General features: G+C 40.5%; 1 protein-coding gene across 2 annotated transcripts in view; it reads left to right on the forward strand.

The window, feature by feature from the left end:
* The window catches only part of NRP1 (neuropilin 1), a 113,931-nt gene extending 94,794 nt beyond the window's left edge, over positions 1–19,137 (forward strand). For both annotated transcript variants that reach the window (XM_063148625.1, XM_063148635.1), the window contains exons 12-17: positions 574–633; positions 7,744–7,875; positions 11,643–11,914; positions 12,400–12,493; positions 14,073–14,132; positions 15,380–19,137. In XM_063148625.1, coding sequence (XP_063004695.1) covers positions 574–633; positions 7,744–7,875; positions 11,643–11,914; positions 12,400–12,493; positions 14,073–14,132; positions 15,380–15,672 — 911 coding nt within the window. In that variant the 3' untranslated portion in view covers positions 15,673–19,137. The remainder of the gene's footprint in view (positions 1–573; positions 634–7,743; positions 7,876–11,642; positions 11,915–12,399; positions 12,494–14,072; positions 14,133–15,379) is intronic.
* The last annotated feature ends 1,173 nt before the right edge of the window (positions 19,138–20,310 follow it).

Here is a 20,310-nt window from a genome sequence, read left to right on the forward strand (position 1 = left end):
CATGAAGAAAAGGACAAAGAGGAAGTCCTTAATTCTTCCTTCACTTTGAGACAGAAGTGAAACCTACTTTAGACTAGATCCTAAAGTCTGGCAATTTCCATGCCCCTCTCCTGTGAGCTGGTCTCACAACACAGCTATGAAACAACTTACAGGGAGCCCTAGTTTTACCTCACATCCCTGGTATGAGAAACAGCAGGTCATGGGTAAATGAACAAAATAGTGACTCTTGGGAGATGTCATGAAGACCAGCTGCTCACTTCCCGTGTGATTTGGAGCAAATCAGTGTCTATAAATCAAGGACGGTCACAGGGACATGTTGTGGATGATTTAGTTGGTGTCTGCAAGGACTCCAAAGATACACAGCTTTATTTAATGAAGAGTTCTTGTGGGGCTTTTTTGATAAAGAAAACCAGACTTTTAATGTCATATTTTCATGCTTAAGCTCACATACTCAGTTACCTACATGTCTAATAAAGACAGTAATATATCAGGTTTATATATAGGTTATTCCTAATGACTGCTGTGTCCTTTGTTGTGTCACATGTATCATGATACGCATAATTTCTTTTCCAGGTGGGACTACAGTGCTGAATACAGAAAAGCCAACAGTAATTGACAATACATTACAACCAGGTAAAAAAAATTTCTTATTAAAACCACAATAAATTCCATACCCAAATTTCATGCCAGAGACAAAATAATGAATTGCAGCACTTCCTGACTTAACCATTCCTTGAAGTCTCTGAAGTAAAGAAGCATCTGGTCTCTTAGCTCTGTACAGTAAATATTTTATTCCTTTCATCCACATGTAGATACAGCAGAGAACAAGATTTCCTTCTGCATCAGCAAATGCCAAGTGCTGACAAAATTAAACTAACTTAATCACACAGTGCACTGTTTAAATGTGGCATGTCAGTGACACAAAGTGTGTTTGCAAACTCCAGGAAAACAAAAACAGCCACACAGGCCCAGTCACTATTTATATCCATGGTTTTACAAAACTAAGACGAGTAAAGTTTGCCAGTTTTTTCTATCAGGGAGCTGGCAGTCCTACAATATTGTTTTCTAGCAAGTTTTCTTGAAATGGGGTTACATAAACTGCTGCCATGTACTTGAAAAGGGAAAACCAAGTTGTCACTGGCAGCAGGTCCTTGTTACTTTATACAATAGCTAGAAGCTTTTAAATTCCTTAGTTTGCTGCTTCCTCAGCTTTCATACCATTTTTTTAATATCCTGTACAATTTACTGGGAGTGGGGGAGAGGATGGATTTGGGCAAAAAACCCAAACTCCAAAAACTGTAAGCACTGGTTAAAAATTCTTTGCATCAATAATTGTGGAGCAGTAAAGAGGTCAGTTTTCAGTTACTCCCATTTCCTCCATTAAAGCACAGTCAGGCACAGTCTTGCAAGTGATTTATTAACAGGGTGGGTAAATGTTTATCATTGTTCCCTCAACCATGTGACACAATCCACTCTTGCTTCAAGTGAAAGAAAGGGACTAATAATGTGAAAAAATTCCTAAAGGACACTTATGGTGTTGATCTGATTAAGAAATAGAGCTGACTTAGCTCAGACTTTGTTCCCACTCTCAGCCTCTGCATTCAGATATTGCAGAGGCCAATGCTTTTACTCTCCTCAAAATTCGTCTCCAGGGTCACCCAATTGGCTAAGTCAGCATACACTATTTTTACCTCTGCCCTGCTTTATGAGCAGAGGCAAATCGTGGAGCAATGAGAAACACAACAGTGAGCCAGTCCCCCCTGTTGGGACACCTCCACCCTGCTCTTCACAGTCAGTGCTGCTGAAGGGCTGGATGGCTGCTGCTGATCTCACAGTTCTGCAAAGGGGCTGGGGATGCAGAGGGAGAAAAGAGTCTGTGCCGTGGATTTAGAGCAAAGCATTTTAATTGTTCAGTCTGAAATTATCTGTTAGGTTTCTGGTTTTGATGACATTTTTTTACAGTTTTTAAAACTATCTTCTTGCATTTAAACAGATTGCAAATTTAGCCAGTGCCTCTGTGCAGTGCAGTTTCACTCCCTCCCCAGCAGTGCCAGCTGCTTTGCAGTTTGTGTTCAATCCCCTTGGCTTGGGTGGGACTCTCCAGTAACAGACTGGCTGTTACTACCAGAGATTAAGATATCCTCATTTTCTCTCCTTACTTCCCTCCTGCACCACCTTTGCTTACTCTGGGATGTGCCAAGTTTTTTCTCTATTAAAGGAGTTTCTGAGGCTCTGTTCAGAGCATGCCAGTGTTACTTCCCTGCATTGTGCTCATAGGAACCATTTCCTTCCGGGAATAAGGGACGAGTTCACATCCCAAACTCCAGGCTCCCACATGGCAGCACATTACAAAGATCATAGATAGAGATCAGCCAGACGCTAATAAATAAGAATAAGGTTTCCAGAATTTCCAGTTTAAGACATAAAGGTTTCCAGCTGCCTCATAATCCCTCACTGAAAACCAGCCAAAAACTCCCAAAAACGGGCAGACAGAAATTTCCCCCAGCATGGGGAAGCCCCTCCTGGCCTGGAGGTGGTATAAACATTTCCCTCTGCTGAAGGGACATGGCTGGACCCGAGTGCCACAGTGAAACACAGGGAGCAGGGGCCATGCAGCTGGGAGTGAGTCTGCCCTGTCAGCCACAAATAATGCAGTTTAAACTGCCCTTGAAGTTCCAGGGCTGCTTGGGGCCCCTGGCCCTCTGCTGCCTGAGGATAAGTGCACTCTTTCAGCTCTTCTCAGGCTGAACAAGGTAGGAATTTACCACATCAAGGAATGAGCCTTCAGCTTTGGCCTTAATTCTCTTTAAGGCCCGGTTTACCTTAAGATGCTAACGTACCACGAGGTGAATGATGAGCTCCAAGCCAAGGAGCTCTTCCACAGTTGCAGTTTGCAGGCTCCAGCGGGTGACCCTGCATCAGGTACACGGTGCCAGTGGTGGCCACAGCAGCTGGTGCCACAGTGCCTGGGGACAGAGCCTGACCAGCCCTCCCAGCAGCAGCAGCACGTGCCGTGGCACAGGTACTGTGCTCTAGGTGCCAGCGGCACGTTCTGCTGTCCCTCTGCCTCCATTCCAGCCTGCAAATATCCCTAATCTTGTTATCCCAGACTAACGTGCTTGTGTGTGTCAAAGCCTGAGATTATCCTATTCCAACCAGCTTTCATACGCTATGGAAGCAGTTAAGAGCAAATAGCTGGAAAGCCTCTGTGTATAAACAAACGGTTCCATCAAGGAGACGTTTACATTTCATTTCAAGGGGACTCAATTGAAAGAAAAGAAAAAGAATCATGATTTCAAGCTGCTAAAAATGTTTAAAGGTTTGGATTTTTTATTTTTTTTAAGAGAGGATCTACTTTCCTCCTCAAACTTAAAAAATATGCCTTTCACAAATGCATCTGTCAAGGTAAATACCTCCATTCTCAGCCCTAAGACTTTCTAACATCTAGTCATTTTTGAACACATATTTTTAAATTCTAAAAGACTATTTGAAATGCTTGTCTCTTAGCTATTTACATACAGAGTAAGCTGTTAATTTACATTACGTGCTCTCAGTGTGTAATCTGAGTCCTTTGTAAAGAAGACTGTTCTGAGAAGTACCTTGTTTTTCACACATGTAATAGCTATGTCAGAAAAATATAACTAAAAAATCTTGAAGTTAAAATCTCTGCTAAAAATAATTTAAAGGTAGAATAGGTCTGATTCTCATTTATGCTGGAGCAACTTTGTATCAGTAAAGGGATATTAAGGCTGTTAAATTATCATTTACTATCATTTAAGGTAATTCTGTGCTGCCAGCATAAATGGTATAAAAATGCAAATCCAAATCAGACCAAATATACCACTTTGAAGTGGTCCAAATTATGTGTGTAATTTCCTATTTTAATGTTGATTTACCCTTTGGCAAGAGCATCTTAGAGAGCATTTTCATATCATTTTCAGGGCCATCATGCTTCTTCTTGCCTCTTGTTGAAGGAGTTATAAAAATATGTCAAAGTCTCTGGGCCACGAAAGATTAATGGACTCGCAAGAAACTCACTCAACTAGATTTTCAAATTACTTTCTTGTTCATGTGCAGTAATGGTCCCAGCTGTGAGCAAGATGTGGTCAAAAAGTACAGCTGTTGGTTATTCTTTGAGAGGATAAATCTGTTTTAATTCAGTATCACGTACCCTACATTTTGAAGAAGGCATATGGGATTTCGTCACACCTCCCTCTCAGATTCTCATCTGAGCTGCTGCTATTTGATTACATGATAGCTGGTTTTCTTTGTCCTCTCCATACACACAAACCCAGAGATCAATCACCTATTGGCAGAATTATCCTAGCATGGGAATGGGCCAGCAATGCAGAGGGAGCCCAACAATTGCTACTCGTCCCCAGTTTCCTTCCTTCCACCAGAGCTGCCAAGCTATAGTCCAAGGACAAAGGAGAGGACAGATTGCCTGCAGCTTGCTGTGAGCTACTGTATCAGCCCCCTGGGACCTTTAATAGGAGGGCTGAACTAGCCTGCCTTTTCTGGGGCAGATCCATTGTCCATACTGAACCATAATGAACCTATGCTGATGCTACAAGTGTCCATTATTAATTGGCTAGCAGGCCTATTTTTCCTTTTTTATGAGTCCCTGGGAGAAGCAATGGAGGAGACATAAGAATAGGCAATAAGAGATGGCATGTTTAAGAACCTCATAAAATAAGAGCACTCTGAAATGCCTTGCCTTTGACCTTCAATCCCATTACTGTGATTGTCTAAGGAACATAGTAACACAATAACTTCTGAGAAAACAACAGGAACCTAGCAAGAAACAGCTAACTGTGCGCAGGTTACTGGTCAAATTCTCCTCAGTTTCAGTGGATTCTACTTCTGCATGGAAAACAAGTTCATTTTTATGCTACACCATGCTGTCTCTGAGTCTGAAGCCAAGGAACACAGGCATGGCCAAAGCATATCAGACTTAGGCTCTTTGCCAATTTCCTGGAATATATATTTCAAATGAAAGTGGAAGAAAGTATTTATTAGATGGAGCTGTGAAATTTAGCTCTGTTTTGAAACTCTCCGTCTGATCCCAGTGTTTAGAACTGTCATCAGAGCATGAAGTAAAAGGCTTTTGTCACTTCCTGCACTTTAGAATTAACTATTAAATTCTGGATGTTTTTCTTGTCCATGTCAATGTCCAGTTCTCTTTGAATTGTGTTCAATCTTAGCAGCAAATACCACTCACATCATATGAGAATTTTTTCCTTTGATCCACATTGAGCTTCACAATGTATCTCACATTACTTAGGCTGTGAAATGGAGAAACCAGAATATTGTTCTGTTCTGAGTCTCTGGATTCATCATTCATTTACATACTTCTCCTATGTATTCTGCTATTTATTTTTATTCAGAGTTGAACAATACCAGTCCTGTCTTTGTCCCCTGTGCTCATTTCTGCTGTGTGGTGTCTTCAGATGGATGTGATCTATCTACCACTGTTCTCCTTTCTTGTGGTTTGAATACCACACAGGCTATCAGTACTTTGCGTGATATAATCCTTTGGGACTAATAAGATTAATTTTGTTCCACATTTTCTAAAACCTTTTCTAAAGTTCTGTCTCATGGCTCTGATGTCAAAGCCATGCAATATAGCTCTCCCTGGGCCTCCTTGACAATGAAAGGCTATTTGTCACAATCTTAAAACTCTTTAATTCATTGCAATGTCATTCTCTTTCCTTTAAAACCCTCTTGATTTTCAGATGTCCCCTTTTGGACAAGGTGTCTTTGATCATGGCCCCATTGTCTAGAAGAAAATACCTAATACACTGATGAAAGAGACAGAATTCCAGGATTGCCTTTCTGCACTCATGTGTGCACAGACTGAGTTCTGCTTCTTCAACATTTTGAGCCCAAAGAGAGATTATTCACCACAATCTGCTTTTTTCCTAGAAAGGGCTAGGGTGCTCCAGGAAACATCTTTCCTCCACATTTAATTCCTGTGTAATTCCAGACATTATCTGTTGAATTCATTTGTTCCCAGCTAGGATGCTGCATTCGTGACAATGTGGAGCAGACCCCTCTGGAGGCCAGCAGGAGAGAGGGGGGAGGCAGAAGGGATGGGGAGGATGAAAGCAAGGAGTGAAGAATGAGGGTTCAGTGCAGAAAGACCCCACAGCACAGCCAAGGGAGGCACCGACAGGCAGAACAGAGGGGCAGGATCTGCCACAGGCTCAGATGTCTCTGCTGACAGAATGAGATTTTCTAGGGGCCAGAGGGGAGAGGGCACACTAGCCACAATGCAGGAATCCAGTGAGTTGAGAAAAAACCTGTGTCTGGGAGCAAGGGCCTGCCAAACAAGGACACAGCAGGCAAGGAGAGAATGATAGATGAACCCTTTTTATATCCATTCTGTCTCAGCCTACTCACCTGAGGTTTTGTGTTGTTAAAATTATTATTCTAGTTTACCTTCCATTAAAATCTGGGTTGTGAGTTCAAAAGCCTAACCAGTCTTCCCTGGCAGCTCAGTACATGCAGGAGGTCTTTGCCTCTTCAGACTGGAAGAGCTCCACCTCAAAGGTCTGGCCAACTGCAGGTCTCAACACACTTCCCATATTTCTCATTATTTTCCCACAATAAACAAGCACATTCTAAGAGCTGCATTATCTTTCCTCGCTTTTTTTATTAATAATGGGCAAGAAACACAATTCTTCCCCCAGAGCTGATATTGATGGAAGCATAGAGTCCTTTGTTCTTAGTTCATACTTGCACAAAGCATCTCATTAAAGTAAACCTAAGTTATTCCTTTAATAAGGCGTGAGTCATGCCTGAGAAAATACTCCAAGATTTGGTCACATTGCTCTTGGGAGGGTAATGCTCTACTGGGAGTAGTCACTGCTCAAGGTGAGATAAAAGTTCATACCAATGGGGTAGGAACCAAATGCTCAAAAGATTTCAAGCTGCTTCTGAAAATAAGAAATGCAAAGGATTTATATGCTATCTTTGTATAATCTTTCAATTGAAATTCCTAGTTCTATTGAAGAAAATAAGCTACTATGTATTAAACCTTTGGGCAGAATTGAAAAGAAGCTGAAAACAAGATATGATCTCATCCTGACCATAATACCAGACTTCCCTTATTTTACGCAGAGCTTGTTTTGAAGCTTATTTTGAGTTCATTTGGCAATCAGCCACATTTGTCCCTTTTCCCTCTCAATTTGTCCATTTCAATGCTGCCATCTTGTGGGCCTATTTAACTGTCTGGAAGATGCTGAAAAAGTTCCTTATTGAAGCCAAGAACTGTAGACTTCACCAGAAATCCTTTCCTGCCAAGGACATTCCATTAATGTTTCTGGTTGGTCTTATTTTTTTCCAAATCTCATTGAGAGCTGCAAATTGTGGCACCATTACAGTGCAGGGATATTGATAACCAGAAAATACATCTGATGAGTAAGCCAGAGCTTTTTTTATGAGTGTTCTATGCTGCAACGTGGTTATCTGATAATGTGGGCAAATCAGAAGAATTAATCTAACCACAGGAAAAAAAAAATCCCATCATAGGGGTCATAAAGAGACAAGAAGCAACCACATCTTTTACAAAAAGTAGTGATTTTTCATGTTTCCCAGGAGGGCTGTTCTTGCTATGACTTCCCAGAGTCTTGGGAAGGAATGGTTCTGCTAATGGTCAAATGTATTTGTTTTGAAGTACAAATTCTGAATTATGCGATTAATAATCACATTTCATCCCCTCTTTTCCATCTTTCCTTGCAGAGCCACCAGTATACAACTGTGGCTTTGGCTGGGGATCCCAGAAGACTTTGTGCCACTGGGAGCACGACAACCAGGTGGATTTGAGGTGGGCAATCCTGACCAGCAAAACTGGGCCGATTCAAGACCACTCAGGTAATCATGAGTTCGTGATGCAGCTATTTCACACATGATGAGATTGTTCTGTTTAATACCAATGTCTTCCAAAATCACAGGAGTGAATTATACCTAAGATACATAAAGTCACAAAGATGGTTCTCTAGTAAACCTAATCCATTACCATTAATCACAACTGACTGTAATTGTCCTTTCTGTTGGGGAGTAAATATTGCTTCTTGTCAGGAACTGAGGATATTCCCTTCCCCTCACTTGCCTTTGGGTAATCATCACCTGCGGTAGAAAAAAATCTGAATGACCAAATATTTTGCAAATATCACTGACCAGCTAATAGAGTTAGTCAGTTAATGACCTCACATTATTCCTGTTTGTAGTTACAGGGGCTACCCACCACAGGAAAGTGTTGTATGTAAGTGAAACTCCCCAGATGGGTGTGTTATCACACCCCTCTCCTTTCTGGCAGGAGCTGGAGATTAGGGCCATCCTCTGCTCACAAACAGTTTTTCAAAAAATATCACGCTGGGGAATTGATTGGTTTGTTTTGCAGTAACTAACTCATAGCTCAGCATAATTAGGCAATAAATTTGCTGCAGACTAGTGGAGAAGGGAGGGCACTGTGTGACCTGCACAGCCTCTTACTTTAGTGTTCTTGCTTGCATACGTGCAGATTAATCAAATCGGTTGAGATGAATCCCCCTTCCCACTTCTGCTACCCTTTGCTTAATGAGAATGACAAGGAAATTAGACAAAATTGGACTTTTTAAATTCTGAGACACTTTCAATTGAATCTTAAGACAAGTACAGTAGTTTCAGGGGGGAAAAAAACTTGTAATACTTTGACTATAAATGGCATTGTACAAATAAATGGCATCAAATTAACTAAATGCAGTTAGCTGAAGTGAAAGCTGTAATGGTGGAAAAATTGATGTAGAGTAAAGTGAAATGGCTCAGTAGGATCTGACATTGAAAGGAGGTTAAAAGCTATGTTAGCCAGAGACTGACAAAATCTAAAAGGCATGCATAAGTAAAGCTCTAATTAAGACAATGAAGACAGAGTTCCTGACCTGGCACTGCAATAATATTCTGAAAATGAGAGCTATCTGCACTTTGCCATCAAGGATTATAGAGAAAGAACCTGTCTTCAATCAGGAGATGAAGAAATTATATTCTTCAAATGAGATTTTGTTGTTTCCCCTGTGCCCTGCTAGTACAGAAAACTTATTTGTTCCATGAGCTCTAGCTGTAGTAAATCTTAAAGGCAGCCCCTTTTTCTTCTACTGCACTTTCAGTATTTTCCAAAATTCTCCTTGGACTCTAAGGGCACCTTCACTTGCCAGGTTTGTGACCTGCCTGCCAGCAGGCACAGAGTGAGTGGGGTGGGTGTGAATGCAGACCATGAGCAGTCTGAATGGCACTGATGTCCCAAACAAGCCCTCAGCTTCACAACAAGGCCACCCTGTGTATTGGGAAAACCACAGTGAGCAACTCCCAGGCATATCCTTCTCTCAGACACATGTGTAAAGCTGAAAAATACACAGAAGTAATCTTCAGCAGCAATTGCTTGTAGATGGCAGGATACACTGCATGTCACTTCAAATTACATAACTTGTGATGAAATCTGGCCACTGTTCGGTCTTCCAACTCAGACAGCCATCCGAGTGCTGTGATTATTTTCCTTTTTTCCTCCCTCTGGATTTCCCCATTCTTTGATGGGATTTGCACATTGTGCTGCTCTGCACAGAAGTGAAGTTAATTGGAAAGAATGTATAGACATAAGCATTCCTGCTCAAGAAGCTGGATGCAGAAAGATGGGGGGGGAAAGAGCTTAATTCTTTTTGCAAAATAACATCATCTTCTCCTATACAATTCTTCAACATGCATATTAGGCTGGATACCTCTTCTGCTCACAGAAAGATCCAAACAAAAGAAAACACCCTTGTCTCATGTAGGAAGAAGTATGTTCCTTTCTTATTTTTTAGGTCTAGGCTCTGGGTTTAACCCACTCCTCTTCATTCCTGGTCCCATCTCACTACTCTGTCCTTCTTATGCTCACCAGAGTAGAGTAGAGCAGAGTAGAGTAGAGTAGAGTAGAGTAGCAATTCTCAGATTCCTGTCTTCATTGGTGCAGTACTATATCACTACAATCGAATTATACACTATTTCACAAGAAATTCAAGGATAATATGTATAGGCAAAGACCAATGCTGACAAAACACCTCCCTCCCAAAACATCTTCTTTTGCCTCTTTTTACTTTTCTTTCTTTTGAGTGTTGGTATAAATAATGATATGTATACTTATTTTAGCAATACTTGAGAAATAGTATTTTTTATCATTACTTTTATCCTTCCTACTCTCAATGGGATGATGTCAATAAATGCTGACTCCGTCCTTTGGTGTGAGTGCATTGCACATTCAATCTATTCTTATACACACCAGGATTAACTTCATGTTTTTCCACCAGGACTCTCTGCAAAGACACTGTTCAAAAGCTAACTGGAATGGATGTGTGGCTGATGTAATTCAGAAGCACATCTCTATAGTCAGGATCTTACTTAGCAATTTTCTGTTACCAAGCTAATCACACTCCCACATGCTCCTCTCTCAGCATGATTGAGAAAGTAAGTTTCCAAGTTAAGGGTATTAGACGTTCAGATTCCAATGAGTACGAATCCATTATGCCCTTGAGAAAGCTATAATCAGCTATGTAATATATTATAAGCTTACTCTTTCAGGAAAAAGGCTCATAAATATATAGAGCCTAACATATTGTTACAAAGGGCATAATTCTGACACCATCTGTGACAATGCTCAGCCTCTATTTGGGAACATGCTTTAAATCTCAGCTCCTGATCTCTGGCCATGGCTGTTCAAAGCCATTTCACCCTTCTCAGTGTTCTTCCCATTCTAATCTTGCCCCTTGAGCACAGATTACTTCAAACAGAAATTTTTTTTAATAGCTCTTTGCACAACTAACATAGAGTAGACCCCAGGGATTTCTCTCTAGACTGCTGAACCAGGGATGGCTGTTTTCAGGAGGTGCACACTGACTAATGGAGCACATAATGCTGTCTCACCAAACATGCTTGCGCCTCCTTCCATTAACAAAACAAATGCCTTGTGTGTTTCATGTGGTGAGCATGTTGATAGGGTTCACCCTTGGCACAAAATATCCGAGTGAACAGCACAGGAGATGGACAGAGGAAAGTGAAGAATAACAGAATTGCTTGGGTTGGACAGGACCTTTAAAGGTCATCTAGTCCAACCTCCCTGCCGTGACCAGGGACATCTTCAAGGCTGACCTTGAATGTTGCTGGAGATGGTGTGTCTTCTTCCTCTCTGGACAACCTGTGTCAATGATTCACCATCCACCAAATTTCTTCCTTATATCTAGTCTGACTCTACTCTCTTTTAGTTTAAAACAATTACCTTTACGCTGTCACTATGGGTTCTATTAAAAAGTTTGTCCTCATCTTTGTTGTAAGTCCCTTTTAGTGGCTGAAAGGCTAGAGGAGAGCCTCCTCTTCTCCATGCTGAATAACCCCAAATCTCAGCCTGCCCTCAGAGGAGGGGTACGCCAGTTCTCTGATCAGCTTTGTGGCCCTCTTCTCAAAGCACAACAGCTTTCCTAGAGCTCCCAAAACAATGCACTCTGACTCTTATTTGTGATGCCTGACCCATCAGCATGGAAAGAAAGCAAAAGATATGGGGTGGTCAGGGGTTTTTATGTTGAAAAAGAAAATTAAATTCTGTGGCTATTCTTAACACAGTCCTTCTGTCACAGTAGGAGATGGCAATTTCCTTTACTCCCAAGCTGATGAGAGCCAGAAAGGCAAGGTGGCCCGGCTGCTGAGCCCCATGATTTACTCGCAGAACTCTGCCCACTGCATGACCTTCTGGTACCACATGGCGGGCGCGCACGTCGGCACCCTCAGGATCAAACTGCGCTACCAAAAACCAGATGAGTACGACCAGGTGCTGTGGACCCTGAGCGGGCACCAGGCAAACTACTGGAAGGAGGGACGTGTTCTTCTTCACAAGTCTGTGAAACACTACCAGGTGAGCTGGGCTCTTCCTCACCGAGCTACCACAGCCAAGGCCAGCAGCACCTTGCTGGTTGTGTTTTATACGCCGCAGTAAAAGATGTCACTGAAGGATTTATGTAGACAATATTACACCTAGAGATGAACTGTTCTTGCTGTGACTAATAATAGTGAAATATTTCATGGTATCTCAGATTACTGTGATACAAGCACTTTCTTATCACAGGCCAAATAAATACTTTATATATCATTTATCATCAGTCACAAAACTGCCTCTTTGCCACAGTTTTGCTGATGTAAAAGTCTTTCATAAAGTCATGTCAGTACATAATTTACATTTGCCTGTATAAGTTCATAAAGGCAATGCAGATTTTCAGGCCACGATTGAAGCACAAGTGTGACATCAAGTGAAGATGTGTATTAACAGCTAATTAAGAAATCCTGACTGCTGCAGTTGTATGCTAACCTGAAAAAAATGTGAGCACTATCTTGTTTTTCCAGGTGGTTATTGAGGGAGAAATTGGAAAAGGAACTGGAGGAATTGCTGTGGATGATATTAAAATTGACAATCACATAGCACAAGAGGAGTGCCGAAGTAAGTGTGACTAGCAAGAACACAGAGAGTTCTCATCCAAAATATTGTTTATTTTGTTTTGATAGCTGGTTTTATCTGTGAGAAAGGGATGGATAATTATTAGCTATGTTTCCACTGAAAATATCCTGATTCAGCCCATAGCTTTATTCATAGCAGTGCCACTAGTGTCACCTTGGTATGGCAGCAGTTTGGACCAGAATTGGCATCCTACTGTCATGGGTTACAGCATATTCACAATTTCACATCTCTCCCTGTATTTCATATTGCTGCCCTCTTTAAATTTCTCTGCTTTTCCTGTTGCAGGACCCTGTTTCACCTAATGCACAAAATCCAATTTTATTTCTTCGCCCTTTTTAGTTCACTTACTCAAAGCCTTCTTAATTTTCCCTAAAGGGCCATATCAAACCCTTACAGGATAAGCAGATAGGGTGAAAAGGCCCCTGCTCTGTCCTCTGCTGTCCTGTCATTCTGAGTTTCCTCTGGCTCATTTGCTGTAGTCATCAGCTCCCAGACATGTGGGACATAAAGCAATGTTAGGACATGGCCTTTCCCATATCTGAGCCAGGCTATTCCTGAGATGCTCTTTGAGCCCTTTTATTCCTGGCTAGTCTCGAGTTATTCCAGTCACTGCTGATCATATGCACATTGCATACTGCACGTAATTTGGCAGCAGCAGCAGCCCCAGATAAACACAAGAAACAGAACACTGTCCTTCACAGCGGAGATGAAGCAATTACTTTTATATAAAAGAGGGAATAGAGATGAGAACTCTTAGCATTAAGAAGATAAATTTATTCTGTGTGACTTAACAATACAACTAAGTGCAATAATAGAGGGTGTTCCTCACCTTTTGTAGCTAACATCCTTTTGAGGGTAACATGACAGTCTTCACCTACGTGGTAATTTCACTGCAGGATGAGGAAGCAATCTCTTTTTACCACGTGGCCCAACCCCTGGGGTTTATCAAATGCCACGAGGTTGGCAGTTGGCAGGAAAGGGAGGCAGGACACACTGCTTAGTCCTCCTGCAGTGTCCCCAGTGCCAAGAGAGGTGCTGAGACCACAGTGCCTGCATTTAATTGACTCCAGCATGAGAAAGGAAAATAACTTCTCTCCTACCTCTGTGTTTTGGTTGTTCAAACCAAATGTTGAGCAAAGATTTCTGCCTGAGGGAGCTAAACCCAAAAGCTCAGTCTGAAATCCAAACACAAGTGGTCTCGCTGCAGCCAGTGAAACTACTCTTGTGATTAACTATGCCTATGCTGATGAAGTGTTATGGAATTGGGCTCCAAAATTGTAAATACAGTGAATGAGATGCTAATTCATCACTGATTTCTCCTTCCCAGGCATGGAAAACCCCTGCTGATAACTAAAACTGTGCCAAGACTGGGCGGAGGGGAGTTTTTTAATCTTTCTTTTTTTCTCCATTAATTTTCAGAGCCCATTATAATGAACAGCTCTGTCAAGCCGCCATAATGATGCTCTGACACAGGAAAATCTGCTATACCATTATTGCCAGCATGATAGTCAATCAGTGTTTGTAACCCTAATAATCAATGTCAATTCTTTTGCTTCATTAGAATCAACTGATGTGGGGAATGAAATAGATGAAGAAGAAGACCCAGAAAGTAATCAAACAGGTAAAATTTGTGTTATTTCTTAAAAGGGAATGAATTTTAATGTGTATTTTAATGTGAATTTTTGCATTCTATTTATTTATTTATAGATTTGTTCTCTAACTGCATATTGTATTAAGGTGTTAGGATTTTTTCTGTATGAGATGATAAGACTTACATTTATTTGAAGGTTGTAATAGCTTTAATCTTCCATGTCATATGAACTTTTGTCCTTTTTATTATTTTTGCCTATCTCAAACATTTGAAATTCATATACTTAATTTGTTACATTATATTCATATACATGCAAGCACATTATAGCTCCTCAATATTTTGTTACCTAGAAGGCTTGTCCTCTGCTGAAGAATGAATTATCATTATATCTTACAATTTATGACTCGCACTGTGCCTCAGTAATTAGGCTCAAAACTCTTCAGATTAAATGTCTCACAGACCTGGCTGAAAATGCCATTTTATGACCAGTCTAGCAAAGCATTATCATTTCCAATGATGATAACAGTAAATGGATCATTAAATGGATCGTAATTGTCATATTGTTCCACTAATAAAATATACTTGCATTTTTCAAGCAATGAGCTTAATTTTTTTTCTGTTACAGTCAACAGGATTGCTATAATTGATTTCAGTGAAAGAGAGTGAGTTTGTCCAAAAAGACTTTTTGGCTTTTCCAGCAACAATTACAGGGTTTGCTGCTTTTGGATCATTTTCATAAACTAAAAAAGTTGTGGAAAAACATTATGATACCAGTGAATATTTTACACAAGAGGGCAGGGTGCTCTTCTATATCAGTTCTGCCACTGTTTGCACTTCTAGATCCAATCCTAAAGTCATTGAAGTAGAAATAAAATGGCTGGACATTCCCAACCAATGTCTAAGGCTCTAACCTCTCACACTGAGCTGAGTAGGAATTAATTAACATTTTTGAGCTATGTACAGCAACATGGCAAAATATGATTAAAAGGCCTCCTTATTCACTCCCAAGACTCCCACTTAATCCAAGGCAGAACCACAGCTCTACTAACAGGCAGCAGATTTAAAGATTGGAGAACAGTCTGGAAAAAATCCACAGCTATTTGGGCCACATTACAGTTTTCAGCTATTTATGACCACCTTGCAGAAGCTAGATTTTAAAACTATGTAAAAAACTTACGTTAAAAAAATTGATGGTCTTCTCAAAATTTCCAATTCATTGAACAAAGTTCTGGCTGGGATCAGTTCTGAAAGTTTTGCAATTCTTTATTCAATTTCAGGGTTTACACCTCCATACCGTAGCACAGGTGAGGACTATGATGACAACATCTCCAGGAAGCCAGGCAATGTCCTGAAGACCCTAGACCCAATCCTCATCACCATCATAGCCATGAGTGCACTCGGGGTGCTTTTAGGAGCCATCTGTGGAGTCGTGCTGTACTGTGCCTGTTGGCACAACGGGATGTCGGAGAGGAACTTGTCTGCACTGGAGAATTATAACTTTGAACTGGTCGATGGTGTAAAACTGAAAAAAGACAAACTGAACACACAGAATTCATACTCAGAAGCATGAAGGCGTAAAGCAACTGGAGAAGTCAGAGAATCGGGATGGAAGGACATAGCTCGGTCGTGCTGGGGAACTGTTGATCTTTTACTGTACAGGCTGAAAAGTGCATTGATGACACTGAGCCAAGCTTTTCTCAGGAGCTTCAATGAGTGTGTAACCGATGAACATGGACAACAATCTGTGTTAACAACCTGAATCATGTACAGTCTGCTTTTTCTGTTGGTTTTATTTGAAATAATCGGATGCTGGTGTTGAGACCAAGTATGATTGACTTATAGTTCATTTTGTCTTTCTTTCTCTCCCTCTCTTTTGTTTTCCTTTAATGGATAATTTCATTTTTACTGTGCAAAATCCAAGATGCTGTCACAAAATGTATCCAGTGGGGTCCTTTGGATGGACATGCTGTCTGTAGCTCAGTGCCCAGAAAATATTGGAGTAACAGCAATTTAGTGGACTTCTGCACCTGTATTTGTGTATAATTGCTCGTGTTGTGCATAGGCAAAGAAGGGTTAGGGTGTTTTTGAAAGTACTGCTGCATCAGTACCGATATAGCGTGTCAGCTCTGTTTACGAAGCAATACTGTCAAATTTTATTGATGTTTTTCAGTGTTGTACTAAATTTTGTGCTTGTGAACTCCATAAAAGAGTATGTGCCATCATCAGACACAACTGGTAACCAAGTGTACTGCCTAAAAACTAAACAAAAAAAGTCCTTGGCACTGGCTAGTGTATGTCCTCTCAAGTGCCTTTTTGTTTGTACTGCTTCTCATTGTGTTAACATTAACTACAGCTTCTCTGCAGTTACGCCCTTGTCTTTAATCATATTCTGATGGCTCACTGACTAAAAGAAAAGTATATTTTAGTGTAAGAAAACAGCCTCAGCCAAGGCAAGGGCTAATCAGATTTGACAACCTGGCTTGATTGTTCTGCTTTCTGTATTTCAACTTCATGTCTCTTGACCCTTTTGTATAAAGCTGCAATATCCCCTTTTATTGTTCTTTCATATAGAATGTATTTTCAAATGTAAAATCTCTCTCCCTTTCTCTTCTCTTTCTCTCTCTCTTTGTCTCTCTGAGTAGGTTTCATAAGCATTTGCCATTGCCAAGGAAAGAAAACTTCAGCTTTAACTTGCTGGTAATGGCAAAAGATTTTATTAGAGTTTGTGTTAAAAAATAAGGGAAAATTCTTAACTTTATCCTCCAAAGTTGAACTTTGGGTTTCTTCTTAACAGCATAAAGTGACAGTATCTTTTTTCCTGATGTCATGAAACATATCTTTTTTCCTGAACAGCTTGCCTGTTAATTACACTGGGGAAAATGCTTCCCTTACAGAAAAGATTGCCTTTAAAACTAGAAACTTTCCTCCTCTTGCCCCTACCTGAACTCGGAGTTCTGTTCTCTCAGTAACCTATTTTCATGCTAATCAATGCTGATTGGGCTTAGGAGTGTGTGCTGAGGGCAGAATGAAATCCCACAATGTATGTAGGGTATGTTCCTACCATCATGTTATATCCAGTTGGCGTTTCAATCTAGGGGGTTTCTGTTTGACCACACGTGCAGGCAGTGACCAATGCAGTGAACTGGGAACTCTAAGCCATCAGGAAAATGTGCTTGACACTGATGGGGCAATTTTTAAAATATTTTAGGGCAAATACTATTGGTCAAATAATATTCAGCAGCCTATGCAGCTGGTCCAACAGGGTAAAAAGAAACAAGAGCATGTTTCCCACGGGGTCCGTGCAAGGCAGTGGGAGAGCAGAGGGGCCATTCCCCTCCTGCAGGTGCAAGGGGAGCCCCTGGGTTTCTGCAGTGACTGCACACAGCACAGCCATAACTGGGGGGCAGCATCAGCCTTCCCCTGGGTATCCACCAACCAGCAGAGAAAAACAGCGCAAACGTGGGGAAAGGAACGTCCTACCAAGTGCTGAACTCATGTTTTTCCTCATTGAAATTCCTGAGCAGAGTCAGGGAAGTGATTGGGACTTTCTGAGTTAGTCTTTTCCAAAATTGCTTTTGTAGAAGAGCAATAAAATATCCTGTCCAGGATTAGGATTAAAGAAGGGCTAATTCAGCCTTGAATTACTTGGGGCAAAAGAATCCACCCCTATCTATACACCAAATGCTTTGAAGTGTATAATTTCACCAGTGTGAATTATAAAATAGAAAAATATGTAGAAAATCCACTAGTAACCCAAAAATGGAAGAAAAAGGAGGGAGACAATAGGTGAAAATAAGGTTTGAAGTAAAAAATATTTTAAAGGAAGTCCCAATAGGAAAAAAACATAGAGAGTTGCTACTTCAGAGGAGTCCTAAAGGCAATGACTATCCCAAAAACCCAAACACCCACTTCAGGTCATCAAAGCTTAGATTGATGGAAGAGCTACCTCCCCAGCCTCTCAACCTTGAGTCCTCCAAAGGCTGAGACAGTGCACCTAAGGCCTGAAAGTTTTGCCTGAAAGTTAATCCATGAGATGTCCCAAGGGACAGACTCACTTTGTCAGAGGTAGGATTTTCATTGGTTTCTAACACTGTAATTTGACCATAATGGCATTGCAGCAGCTAGTTAATTAACCCAAAGAAGAAAAGGATTTTTCAAAACTATTTTCAGCAGACCACCACTGTGTGAGTCAGGAATTAAGGGTCTATTCTCCTTAGCTGAAAAAACTTCTAGTCCACTAACTTGACTAAGAGTTACATGCTTATATTGCCTTGAAGAGAAAATCCCACTGGGGAGCCCAAGCCCAAAACCTTTTGAAATATTCTCACTGATTTCAATAGATTCCAAACCAGCTTTGGGTCTTGATCTATTTGAACAGAAAAGTTGGTGTTTGGTGGGTTTTTTCCTTCTTTTAACATACTGAGAATTGTGAACATAAAAAAATTATCTCCTTTGTGGTCTTCAGATATTACTATGATAATGAGGATCTAGCACTGAAGATTTGATTTCTCTGAAGGTAATAGAATTAAAGTTGCCCTTCAATAAAGGAAAAATGATACTGCAACTTTACATTGAAAAGTATCTTGCACTGATAAATATATTTAAAAAAATTATATGTTTATAAAGTTATTAATTTGTAAAGGCAGTGTTACAAAATGTTCAGTTTATATTGTTTTAGATTGTTTCATAATTTTTAAAGTGTAAAATAACATATTTTTTTCTTTATTGAAAAACTATAAAAATCTTCTGTAGTAAAATGATTTCATTTTACTGGTATATTATTGCTTCATGTTTTGTACCATCATAAAACTTTGTGCAAATTTTTTTTACAGAAATTTTTATTTTCTATGACAATATGACACTTGTAAATTGTTGATTCAAAATGAACAGCGAAGCCTTAACTTTAAATGACATTTGTATTCTCAAACACTGAGTAGCATAAAAAAACCACATAGAACTGAACTGTAACTTAAATTTCCAAACTATGACTACTACATTCCAAAGAAACAGTTGAATTAAACATTTTCATAAAATATCCCATAGCTGATGTATTTTATTATACTAAAATGGATTGGTATTATTAAATGGATGGTTTTATTTAGCGTCTTTGAACAAGCACAGTGTTTCAATCACAATTGTATTTGTTAGTAGGCAGCTCCAACAGACACCTTGGTGGGTTTGTTCATTGTTTAGGATAGAGGCATTCACCTTTGCCTGACCCATTCTCTTTCCTTGCTGGAAGACAATCCCATAACCTTCTTTTTGGCCAAACAGCTGGGATTTAAGAGGACAGATCTGCCTCCACTGCTCCTTGCCATGGGCTGCCCGATGTAACAACACCCTGTGCAGGTGTTACACCCCCCTTGGGCAGGGATGGGATTTACTGCCAAGTACTGCCCATTTCTGATGTGTAACTCCACGAAGTCTCTGCTCCTGTGGTAAGGTTTGCACCAATAAGCTCCTGCAAATTTCCAGGGGAGTCATCAGGATTTACTCAGCCATGGCCAAATTTCCCAAGGCAGAGCACAAGTTGGTGATTGGAGCAAATGCAGCCAGGGTGGCTATTGGGCCTGTTTGGCTTCAGCTGGGTGCCAAACTCACCTGTGGAACACACGAACACGTGGTCATGTGCAGAGAGACCTTGACAAAGCTTGCATCCAGATCAGAAGCTTTAGAATCAACATTTCCTGCTTTATGCAATACTTACCTATTTTGTTTCCTTTTAATAGTCAGCACTCTGCACATTAAAGTTTGACAAATCTTTTCTTTACATTGCACACATGAACAAAGCACAGACTGTCAGTATGTCATTAGGTGCAGTATAAACATTTTACTTCAGCTACTTTGCTACTCATGGGAAAAATACTGTGCTTATTACCATATACTTGATCATTGTTAACACTTGAAAAGAATGTATTGAATCTTGTCTCCTCAAGGGAGCAGAGCTGTGTGTACCTGTTTAAAACATGAGATGGAACTTCAGCAAGCACCTGAGCAAAATCCCTGCTCAGAGTAGAGATTGCTCCCCAAAGGTGGTTGTGAAAGTTGCTGTCCATAGAACCACTCTACCCAAATTCATTAGAGGTGTGCTTCATGGCACTCTGTTTGCTTCTGTGACAACCAGCCAAATTTAATGGCAATGGAATTGATCAGTGAAAAAGGGAAATCTATAAAGTCAATCTGTTGAGGATGAAGCTCAAGAAAGAGA

The sequence above is a fragment of the Melospiza melodia genome, chromosome 1 (genome assembly GCF_035770615.1).
Source record: "Melospiza melodia melodia isolate bMelMel2 chromosome 1, bMelMel2.pri, whole genome shotgun sequence".
Classification (NCBI taxonomy): domain Eukaryota; kingdom Metazoa; phylum Chordata; class Aves; order Passeriformes; family Passerellidae; genus Melospiza; species Melospiza melodia.